This window comes from Ochotona curzoniae, unplaced genomic scaffold, assembly GCF_017591425.1.
Source record: "Ochotona curzoniae isolate NIBS_2020 unplaced genomic scaffold, NIBS_Ocur_1.0 contig_3190, whole genome shotgun sequence".
NCBI lineage: Eukaryota > Metazoa > Chordata > Mammalia > Lagomorpha > Ochotonidae > Ochotona > Ochotona curzoniae.
The window spans coordinates 19,597,844-19,609,287 of NW_024465751.1; the positions used below are offsets into that span (position 1 = coordinate 19,597,844).

General features: G+C 41.4%; 1 protein-coding gene across 1 annotated transcript; it reads right to left on the minus strand.

Annotated features, from left to right (window-relative positions):
• Nucleotides 1-8,152: 8,152 nt before the first annotated feature.
• LOC121155944 (protein SMG5-like) lies at nucleotides 8,153-11,125 on the minus strand. Its single transcript, XM_040979446.1, has one exon. It carries the CDS (start codon nucleotides 11,123-11,125, stop codon nucleotides 8,153-8,155), a length of 2,973 nt encoding a protein of 990 aa, XP_040835380.1.
• Between the last annotated feature and the right edge of the window lie 319 nt (nucleotides 11,126-11,444).

Sequence of the window (11,444 nt, forward strand, 5' to 3'; positions counted from 1 at the left end):
TCTGCAGTGCCACAGAAACTGCCCCAGCTGTACGCCAGGTAACCCAGAAGGCCTGGCAACTGAAACCAATGAGAGATAAGAGCTAGTGAATGAATGACCCAGTTTCCCCTCCCCTTGGTGACATAAAACTGAAGCATACTCTACAGGATTGGTCAAAATATTCCCAGAGGAGAAAGAGGTATTTGGCCTCGAAACACTTGCATCCCAAATAAAAGAGAGCCTAAGATTGATTCATAGCTCTGGGGTCACATCTAACTCCCATCAACTCAGCTCTTGACTGGCAGCAGTGATGGTTCCTGCCACCCTCACAACAGACCTGGAATGGATTCCCATCTCTAGTCCTCTTCTCAAAACTGTCAACCTTGCCTTATCTCTGTGGGAATTGGGAGTGGACCATAGGATGAGAACAACAGATCTCCTGCCTCTCTCCCACTCCCAAATATTTTTTTAAAGTTCCTTAGAGAAATTGAGCCCTTATTGTCCACATTCAGTTCCAGTTTCTTAATTAACTCTTTCCCTTTATTTCTCAATTTCTGAACACCCTATATGGTGCTTTCTGACCTCATCTAAATAAAACATGTTATTCTCTCATGGTTTGATTTGGGTAAACTCATACTAATAAAGTATCAATCCTCCATAATAAAACTTAAATATTTTTGACAAGAAATTAGAGGTAAAGAAAGTCTTCTGGGATACATTTCAGAAATACACATACCAAGTTCAAGACCTAAAATCAGACCGCTTTAGTGAATGCTTTATAGACTGTGTAGATAATATACCAAATGTCTATAAAATCAGTTCTGTTTGGATACAGGTGTATTAGTTTCTGACTTAACATCTTTGTAATCACCAAGTTGAAACCATCATGTAGTATAAATTTTAAAAAAAAACTGTTCCAATTACCATTAATGTGATTTTGAGAATGTTGTGTTTGTTTCTGGAAACCAAAACACTAACTTGGCTGTCAACATGTCATTGTTGGTAGGAAGTGCCATTGTCCTGATTGGTCTTCCCTGAGCCAACAGAAAATGGAGACCATTTTAAATTTTCATTAGCTTCACTGTACCTCATCCTGCTGGTCATGCTGCGTGCCTGCCATTAGAGGGCAATTACTTGATGAGCTCTGTTAGAAGAAGCAAAATGCTAAATGATGTTCACTTAGTAATAACTTAAAAACCTGATCTCATTTCAGAGCCAGGGCTCCAGCTACAGAAATCCTGAAGGAGCACTGTAGACATTCATTCAAAATAGGCTGAAGCTAGCTCCTGCTGAAACAGATCATTATAAAAAATTGTTAAGTTCCTAAGCTGCATCTTTCTCTCACAGCATCTGACATTTGTTAATGTTAAGGCTCAAGTGGTATTTTCTTTTTCATTGATTTCAAGATTATTTGAAACATCCTCTAATGATAAAGAGGCAAGATCTTATTTTGTAAGTGAAAATGGCTAAAATACATCTTCATTTTATCCCTGCTAAAGCAAATTTATTCTTCAGCTTCTAATGCCCTGCTTGCAACTCATCAATTTTACTTTTAGATGACTTCCTGTGGCTCCTCCAAAATACTACCCCCAGTTTTTGCTACTGAATTCTGTGCCCAGGATGACATCCTTTCTTTTCTGAAAGTGTTATAAATAGGAAGAGCTAAGCCAAATGACAGCAGAAAGATCAAACTAAAAACTGTAAGAAGGCTCCTCAGAATATGTTCAGATAGAAGAAAAATATTGCTCTACCAAATTGGACAGATGCTATGAACCAGTAGTATGTTTAAACTTTTGGGGGAGCACATTCCAACATTTGCTGCTTGCTTCAAGTTGCCTTCCAGACTAGTAATGAGCAAGAGTGCATGCATGCACACACACACAGTAGATAGCCACCCCAGTCGGGAAACAGACAGTATACATCCAGGAAATGAAAACAAGATGGATCTACCAAATGAATGATGTATATAAAGCAATTGCCATCAATGGGAGTACTTCCTTAAAGAGATGGCATTCACAATCACACACAACGAAAACAAATTACAATAACCATATGCTTATCCAACCTGTATGTTCCTCCCATTACCTCCCTGTCACCCAAATATAAAATAGTTCCATTAAAAACAGGATTTTTGATGAATAGCCTTATTCTGAATGTTATTATTTTTTGAAGCAGTAATTCAAAAGCTCAGTGTTAGTATAGTCTAGTGATTTTACCAGCAGCTTGAGCCCAGCTAGAGAGGAGGAACTGATTATACATCTGCTCTGACTTTGATGCCAGCTTTTGTTCCTGACACCAAGTCCTCAGAGAGCAGAGAGTGGGAGTGCTGAAACTGCACGCCACATAAATGGATTGAAGTCAACTAGTCACTAAAAACTCCCCCGGTGTGATAAAACCCATCTTATTGGAAATAAACAATGACAATGCATTATCTGTCAAATGCTGTATTCACCCTAAGGAGTCTTTAATACTTTTCGTGTTGTATACAGAATTAAAAATTTTCAACTAATTTGTAAAAGTATAGTTTTCTTTACTTATTAGATCGAACAAATCTGCTATATTATTGGGCTGAGAATTGAGTCTTGCTACTATGTAAGACTGGGTCAAAGGAGAGATTCCTATTTTTCTAATCCCTTGATGTGCAACTGTAGAAGTCAGTGGATCTTTCTCAGATTTATCTGCAGTGAGAGGAGTTCCTAGATCAGTCATACGGGGCTCTCCCAATCTTAACATTCTATGATTATCCAATGTTTATAAATTTTCTGTTTTGATATTCGATTTCAGGCTCTTTTCTTTTCTTCCAAATCAGAGACAGAAATTTCTTTATAAAATGAAAACATAGAATTAAAGGTTTACCCAGAAATATGTTCCTCAGGATCACCTCCATTTAGTACTGATACACAGAAAACAATTCAGATTTTCTAGTTTGAGTTGTAATTCGAGAATGATATGACTCACAGCTATATTTGTGTCACTATGCACTTGGCACTGCACAAAGCATTTTAAACATATTGGCTGTTTTGATCTGTATGACAGCTTTGTGAGGAAATCAACTTTAAAAAATGTAAAAACTCACTCATTATCACAAGTCAGTCTGGAATGGTTGACTCCAGAGTCCATGGTATTATAGTCACTAAAATGGGACAAAAAGAGAAGAACTTACACCAACCATAGACTTTCAGTAGGAAAACTTAGCAGCCTGTTTGAAATGGTATCTGTTGACTTTTCCTGAGGATCCCAGAGGCACTCCGAAATACATAAAATCAAGAGACAAATATCTGAGATGCACTAGGAAGTGTTGTTTTCTTCCACAAAGGCTAGGATCCAAAGATAGATGGCAAACAATTTCGTTTGAAGCAATCGCTTAAGATATTAACTATAGGGCCCGGCACGATGGGATCCCATATGGGTGCCGGTTCTAATCCCAGCAGCCCCACTTCCCATCCAGCAACCTGCCTGTGTCCCAGGAAAGCAGTCAAAGACGGCCCAAAGCTTTGGGACCCTGCCCCCCGCGTGGGAGACCCAGAAGAGGCTCCTGGCTTCGGATCGGCATAGCATCGGCCCGTTGCGCTCACTTGGGGAGTGAATCATCAGATGGATGATCTTCCTCTCTGTCTCTCCTCTCTGTATATTCACCTTGCCAATAAAAATAAAATAAATCTTTAAAAAAAGATATTAACTATATAAGAAAAAGACAAGCCGTTCTACTATGTACAATAAGGTTCGTTTCAATTTCATAATAACTTCACAAATACGTATCTATTAAATGAACTCAGGTTCTCTGAGACTTACAAAACGCGTAAGCTGAATTTAAAAGATCAGATAAAATTATTAGCACCAAAAAAATCACTTAATAATTTGCAGAAGGGATCAGTATATCTATGATTCATTTTTGTAGAAACAATTTATTTTGATAATCATAATTTCTTTCAGCTAAAATAAATTGACATTAAAGATTTCTGTGCTAATAAATTTCAAATGTCATAAATTTCAATGGTTTAATTGCATCCAGTCTATAAGATAAAGTATATACACACATTTGGCAATGTTTCAACTGTTGTTCTCAGAGTAAAATATGCCAGTTTACATCTTTCAATTCATTACAAGCTATGTAACTAAGTATTACATGTTCTGTCTCATCTATATCTCCTGCAGTCAACAGAAGCTCATTAAGTGTTTTGAGGAGCTCCTGCTTGTGGCCTGGGAAAGCAGTTGAGGATGGCCCAAAGCCTTGGGATCCTGTACCAGCGTGAGAGACCCAGAACAGGCTCCTGGCTCCTGGTTTAGAATCAGCACAGCCCTGACCTTTGTAGCCACTTGGGAAGTGAATCATGAGGTGGAAGATCTTCCTCTCTCTCCTCCTATCTGTACATCTGCCTTTCCAACAAAAAATAAATAAACCTTAAAAAAAATAAAAATGAAGCAGGCCAGAGGTGTATGAGAGATTTGAAGTCAGATACCTTTGGAACATCAAGTAGATCAGTTAGTGGCCACAGAACTTGAGAAATATAATCTGTAAAATATGGTTCTTTCTGGGATACGAGACAATCATAAACCAGTTAGCTCATGAAAGCCCTATTTCCATCATAGCCATCTAAACAACTATGAAACCAAGTGATAAACTTTCATGTATTAAAAAAAATAAAGCTCTGCTTTTCAGAAAATTAAGTGACAATGAAGATGCTTCTGAGTTATTTTCCTAGCTCAGCCTTTGCATATAATACTAAGATTTAGGCATCAAACTATTCCAAATTTTACCTGTGTGATATATCATTCATCACACACAATGATGAAGAGATGAGTAGAATAAGCATCCTAGTATATAACATTTATCCACAACCCTAGAGGTCTAGGTCATAAGACTGTATTTTCATCAGACAAGCATTTTAGGATGAATGGAAAGAGTAAAGAAGCTAATGTGTTTCTAACGTTCTGTACCTCCATGGTCTGTTGCATGGGCTAACCAACGGTGCTCATCCTCCAAGCGAACCAAGTGAATCCTAACAATTTCATAACAGTCTGCTCTGTCTTTGCTTCACCATTCTTGTACAGCTCAAGCAAGATTCCTTTCATGGTGAACAGGAAGCAGCAATTCACACAAGAGACATCAGTGACATATATCATGATGTCTTTAAAATAGTTCCTGGTGCTTCTCAGTGTTTTCCAAAGTCCAGAAGAAAGGTATCTGCTGATGGCCATACAAATGTGTGTTAGTTCACAAAACATTCGAAGAAAGCCAAGGAAATATCACAGAATACAGTAGGAGACTTTCTTGGGGGCATGAACCCTGAAGGTAAAAAATAAATAAAAATTTAAAAGATTAACAAAACTACCATGGATTAATGTTGCTGCCAATGCTGTCTTCGGAGCGCACTCCTGGCAGCAGCATCCCATCTGGCAAGGCATTTTGAAATGGAAATGTGCATTAGAGCAGAAAAGAGGAGAGCAGGGCTACATCGTGGGCTGAAAAGAACTAGAATATCTTCCAGGTTGCCAGTTAGTAAGCACTGTTCTTGATTTTCTTGTCCCATTCCATTCATATTATTTAAACCAGAACATTCCAAAATGTATTTTGGAGCCTTTCAATTCTGCTTTTTGAGGGAAGATTGTTCACTACCGAATGGCCATGCTTTTCCTATGTGAAAAACCAAGCATATCCCACCAGAATAGAATTCTGTGTATATTCTTTAAAATCATACATTCTTGTTTTCTTATTGTCTGCTTCCCCTCTGCATGTTTTGACCTATTTTTTTCTTCTCATCAGTTTGATTATTTCCCTCATATGAATGTAATATACCAGAAAGGTTGCATCAAGCAATACAAAAAAAATATAGGAACAGTCAACTCTCTACTTGATGCAGTGGTATTTGGAATTTGCTTGAATACATACACTCACATAATTTTGTTGTGACTATACATTACAAAAATATGCATGAAGAAAAAGAACAAATTCTACTATTAAAATTAAAAGTGACAGGGGCAAAAATGTTAAAATAATTAATCAACTAAGCTCCTGCAGTTAAAAATAAAAGGATATTTTCACTTGTCAAATTGGCAAGAAAAATAAAGAATTCCCTGAATTAAATGCAGAGAGATATGCACACACATCTTTCTGGAAGCCAACTGAATAGCATTATCATTATTGCTTAGGAGCATAAGGATTTTAATATCCTTTGTGTCATTAATAATTCTACTTCAAGAAATTTATCTCCTGGGTCATGTGGAAAGTCGTGAGTGGTTTTTCCCTTTATTTCTCCCCTTCCCCAGGAACAACAAGAAATGGCAAATTTGAAAGTAACGAATTCACCCAATTTTCCCTAAACCTTATCCTTTCCACCTGGATCAACCACGTAATAATTATTTTTAAAAATAAAATTTTTTTAAAAAAGAAATTCATCTTCATTATCAAAGACATTTGCAAATATTTATTTATAATATGCAAAAATATAGAACAAATTCCCAAAATAACATGATGATTAACCAAATTACGCCATACAAATATGATAGTCATTTGCTAAAAATATTTAAAAGAATAGGTTAAAAATGTTATAATATACTTAACATATAGGCAATAAAACTGTATAAAATATTTGCATTGTTTAAATTATTATTTTGTTAATGCTTATTAAATTATTTTATATGCATGAATATATGTATGCACCAATAATTGTAATAAGATACTTACATATATCTATGCTTCTTACTCAGTAAATAAATTTCTCTTCATCTATCCTAAAAATTGAACTTAACAGATACAAAAATTTTATCACGTGATGGAAAATAACACTAAAAAAAGATGAATTCTTAAATAAGCAATAATAGCAAGCAGCCATTAAAGCAAACAATAAAAGTAATACAATACTGTAACAAATGTTTGCAATTTAAATGTAAAATTAGGCTGAAAAGATACTTAGAGAATATAATTACTCATACAAAAATATGTATGCATAGGAAAGAGATTTTAAAAAACAAAAGTGGCAATATTCAAATGGAACAATCTATGTTTTTCTTTCTTAGTTTGTGAAAATTTTCTAATATAAAATGCAAAAAGAGGCATTTAAAAAAACATATATTCAGAGGAATGACAGGAAATTTAACTGAAATTCAAGAGCTCAAGGCTCTTGAATAGTGCACCAGGACAGAGGAAAATTTATGCCTCCACAGCCTGGACTCCAGAATGAAGTATGAAGTTCAAATATTATGGTTTATCAGGGAAGATGGTTATGAACGGGTGTAGAGAAAAGCAGTGATTGATACCAACACATAGAGTATATTTCTTTCAGAATAAGGCCATTCTAACTTTTCACAAGCATTTAGTTTTTAAATTTAGGGCAAAAATTATTCCCCTCACCTTGAATGCACCGGGATCTCATATGGGTGCCGGTTCTAATCCTGGCAGCCCCATTTACCATCCAGCTCCCTGCTTTTAGCCTGGGAAAACAGTAGAAGACGGCCCAAAGCCTTAGGACCCTGCACCTGCATGGGAGACCCAGAAGAAGCTCCTGGCTCCTGGCTTTGGAACAGCACAGCTCTGGCCATTAACATCACTTGGGGAGTGAATCATTGGACAGAATATCTTCCTCTCTGTCTCTTCTCCTCTCTATACATCTAACTTTGCAATGAAAAGTAAAGAAATGATTTTTTAAAATTCCCGTTTGGCATTTTCAGCAGGAGATTAAAAAGAACTCCCCAAAGCAATCTGGGAGAAAGAACAACAACAACAAAAAAAGGCAAGAAAGACAACACCATGACAACCAAAGCTTAAAAATTTTAAGCAATATTTTTTTATTGAGTTTTCACAGTGGGCAAAGGTCTATCTTTGCTATAAGTCATAGGATCGTCATACGAAAGCAACATGAAAATTAAAAGTCTTGTGACACAAAACAGCTAAGGCATTTGCAGTTCCACTGAGCTAGATCTGCGATTCCTGAACGGGCTGCTTTACTCTAAAAATACAAAGCACAGATTTTGTCTAAGGTTGAGATTTCTCAGAGAACATGGCATCAAACCAAGATGACAAGAAGGAACACAGGATGGCCTCTGAACGGTGATGCACTGCAACTCTACTTGTGGCTGCAGTGTCTCCTTGAACAAGAGATTCTTCCGAAGGAAAAAAGCTGGTTGCGTTTGATCCACACATGCTAAAGGAGAAGGACGATGACACGTGACCATGTCAGCTGATCGCCTTCCAGGCTCTGTGGAAGCACTGGACATTCTTGATTTCCACACCAGCTTCCGTTGCTGTCCCCAACACCAGCTGCAGAGGGTATGAGAGATTCCTAGGATTGTCCAAGCAGATGCCAGTGATGATAGTAACCAAGCTGCTGGGATCAGATGTCCCTGCACCAGAGGAGTCCAGCAGACTTTTGCAGAAGTCAAGAATATTATAAAGGTCCCAGGCATCAGCGTCTGGCTTTATCATCCTGGGCCTCACCAACCTCTTGGACACAAAGGACTGGCATAGAATGTACTGGTTGCCCCTCTTTAGCTCATCCTCTAAGAAGGTGACCACTGCTGAGGCCCTGTGGTCTTCCCTCTTTTGGACATAGAGTATGTCGACCACAGTCTTGGATATGATGAGGAAAAACTTACCGCTGCTGACAAGTTGCTGGATGATTGGAAGGTGGTCGCAGAGAGCCTGGGAGTCTGGAAACAGATAGGGAGCCAAAACTGACTGACTCTGAGGGCTCCTGGGGGTCTTCTCCAGATCTCTCACTTCACGCTGAAGCCACAGCTGAACAACGTCTTTGGAGAATGTGATTCTTGGAGCTCTCGCTGGAATCTCATGAGATGAGCTTTCCAGCCCTTCAGATGCAGTACTCACAAATATACCCAGCTTAGGGTCATATCTCAAGAATTGTCCTGGGAGTTTGGTGGCAAAGTGGCCGAAGCTTCTGAGGAAACAGATGCGCACAGCAGCTTCCTCCTGGCGGCTGAGTGGAGGAGCTTCCTGCTCTAAGCCAGGTCTGCCCTGGACTACCTGTGGGTTAGAGTGCTGGCACAGTGCAATGTCCTCTGGGAGGCATGGGGACCCGAGGCCCTCTATGACCGCACGGCTCTGCAGAAGGTCATGCAGGTAATGGGACAGGCCCAGGTCTGGTTCCTGAAGATCTCCCACAGATGGCAGCCAGTTAAGCAGCACACACAGGTGCTCCCACAGGCTCACTAGCTTCTGCCCACACGTGGGAAGGAGGCTGTGATTGGTACGGAACCAGCTGAGAATCACCTTGATGGTGGGCAGCAGCCCCTCTGCAGAGAGAATGCTTAATTTTCTTTGAACAATCTGGCGATTGTAGCAACCCTGGCTGATGGAAGCTTTCTCTCCCCCGCAGGAGGCAGCAGGAGGCTCTGTCTCAAGACCACTGCTCATGTCATCCTTAACCTCAGATGTGCTGTGGCAGACAGGACCTGGCTCACACAGTAGCCTCAAAGCACAAGGACCAAAGGCAGCAGCCAAGGGCAAGCCCTGTTTTGCTTGAAGCTTTGGACCCAATGGCTTTGGCAGGCTAGCAGAAACAGTCATTTTCAAGAGATCTAGGAGACAAGTGAAAGATTGACAAGTCTTTGACTCACTCCTGAGATGTGCACCTTTGTATCTGGCCGTGGCCATGCCTTCCTGCCTTGCTTCTGAATTTGGAGCATCATCCCCTTCATCATCAGTGGAATCTGAGGATGAAGTTTCATTCCATGCTTCTGAGTGGACCTGGGAGTTGAACAATGTGCCTCCCTCTTCATCGCTCTCCGAATCTGAGTCACTGAAAGAGTGAAAACTGACTTCCGACACGGAATCTTTGCCAGACACACAAGACCACCTGAGGCTTTGGTGTGGCTGGCTCTGCGGGAGCTCAGGACAGGGGCCTGGAAAGTCTCGTTGCCCCTCCCCAGTCCCCATCTCCTGGATCCCATCCCCTGAGCCAGTTGTGTCTGGAGTCTGTCTCCCTTGCTGGAGTCTGGCCTGGATTCGTGTACTCACATGCTGAATGAGATGAGAGGAAAGTCTCAAGATAAAGATAACCGCCAGCCGGTGTCGCCTGGAGCCGGTTTTCTTCAGGCTGTGCACGTTCATGAGGCAAAGAGCCACCATGTGGGAGATGAGGACGTCTGGAAGAAACACGCAGCCGCGGCGGGAGGGCTTTCCCCCTGGGACAGCCTGGCTCGAGTCAGATAGGCATGGCCGATAGGAAAGACAGAGGCGAAAGTCTTCCAGAACCAACTGGCACAAGGCGAGCAGTCTGGCTGCCCTGACTTTGCGCTGGGGCTGCAGGAGGCTCTGTAGGTAGAGGAAGCTCACTAGCAGCCTTTTGTTATCCCAACACTGCTTCTGCCTGGGAGACAGTTTTTTTCCCTGGTACCTCTTCAGGCGACTGTACCTTTTCCCTGCATGATCATAGAGTCGCTTGAGGTTCCAAGCTGCCCCTTTAAAAGGCACCTCCGAGTGCAGGCAGCGCTGATAGAAGTAGGTTGCTCCAACACCATAGTACTTGCTCCCGGCAAGAGCTCCTAGCTGGTTGAAGGGCATTCCCATGTGAGGAGCCACGGATAAGGCCTTGAAGTAGCATCTCTCCGCTAAGTCCTCGGTGGCCAGTGCTAGGAACTCATTCTGATAGCGGAACAGGTCTCCCAGGTAGAGCAAGCAGCGATGGCACGCCATGCGAGCCCAGGCAGCCTCTTCCTCTGATGTGGGTCCTACTTTCTTGCAGCCAATGGAATGCATGGTGCAATGAGGCCAATCTAGGTAGCTCTGTAGCCTGAGCTCGTAGTGACCCTGAAGGAACAGGAAAAGATGCTCATAGAATCTTAGACCTGCCTTCAGATGAGCCCGCAAGGGGCCCTCCCAGCGTTGAAAGGTTGCCATATGTTTGCTGTTCAATAGCAGCATAGCGATGTCGGAGTATGTCTTCCTCCACAAAAGCTCTTCAGCCTTCCTCCCGTAAGCCACCGGGTGCAGGAACATGAGCTGGATGCAGACCTTCTGCAGCTCGCCCCTCAGTGCCAGGACGTGAGGCTTGAACACCTCTTTGTGGGTGTTTTCTTTCCAGAGGAAGAGGTCGAGATGCCGGGCTGCCAAGCAGACCTTCTGGTAGAGCAGTTCAGCGTTCAGGCTTTCTGCCTGGCCTCCCTCTGTGACTGCAGACTCCTCTCCCATGATCCTGATGGGTGCTTTCTAGGGAAAGACAAAGTCCCTTGTCAGGGCTCACCCACAGAAAACGACAATACCAAGAAGCGAAAGAGCAGCAGCCCAGTATCTCCCCCTCTCACAGAGCGACCTCCACTAGGCTTCCAAGACTCAATTTCCTGGGCATCTCTCTTGATTTTGATCCTCCTACTGGAACATATCCATCATAGTTACTGTCTTTCTCCCAACCTCACCCTGAAAGCATGCGGTACGTCAGCTCATCATCATGTCCCATGTTCAAGCAAATGTGCAGCAAGTGGATAAGGTTATTCAAACACCTCTCTCTTAA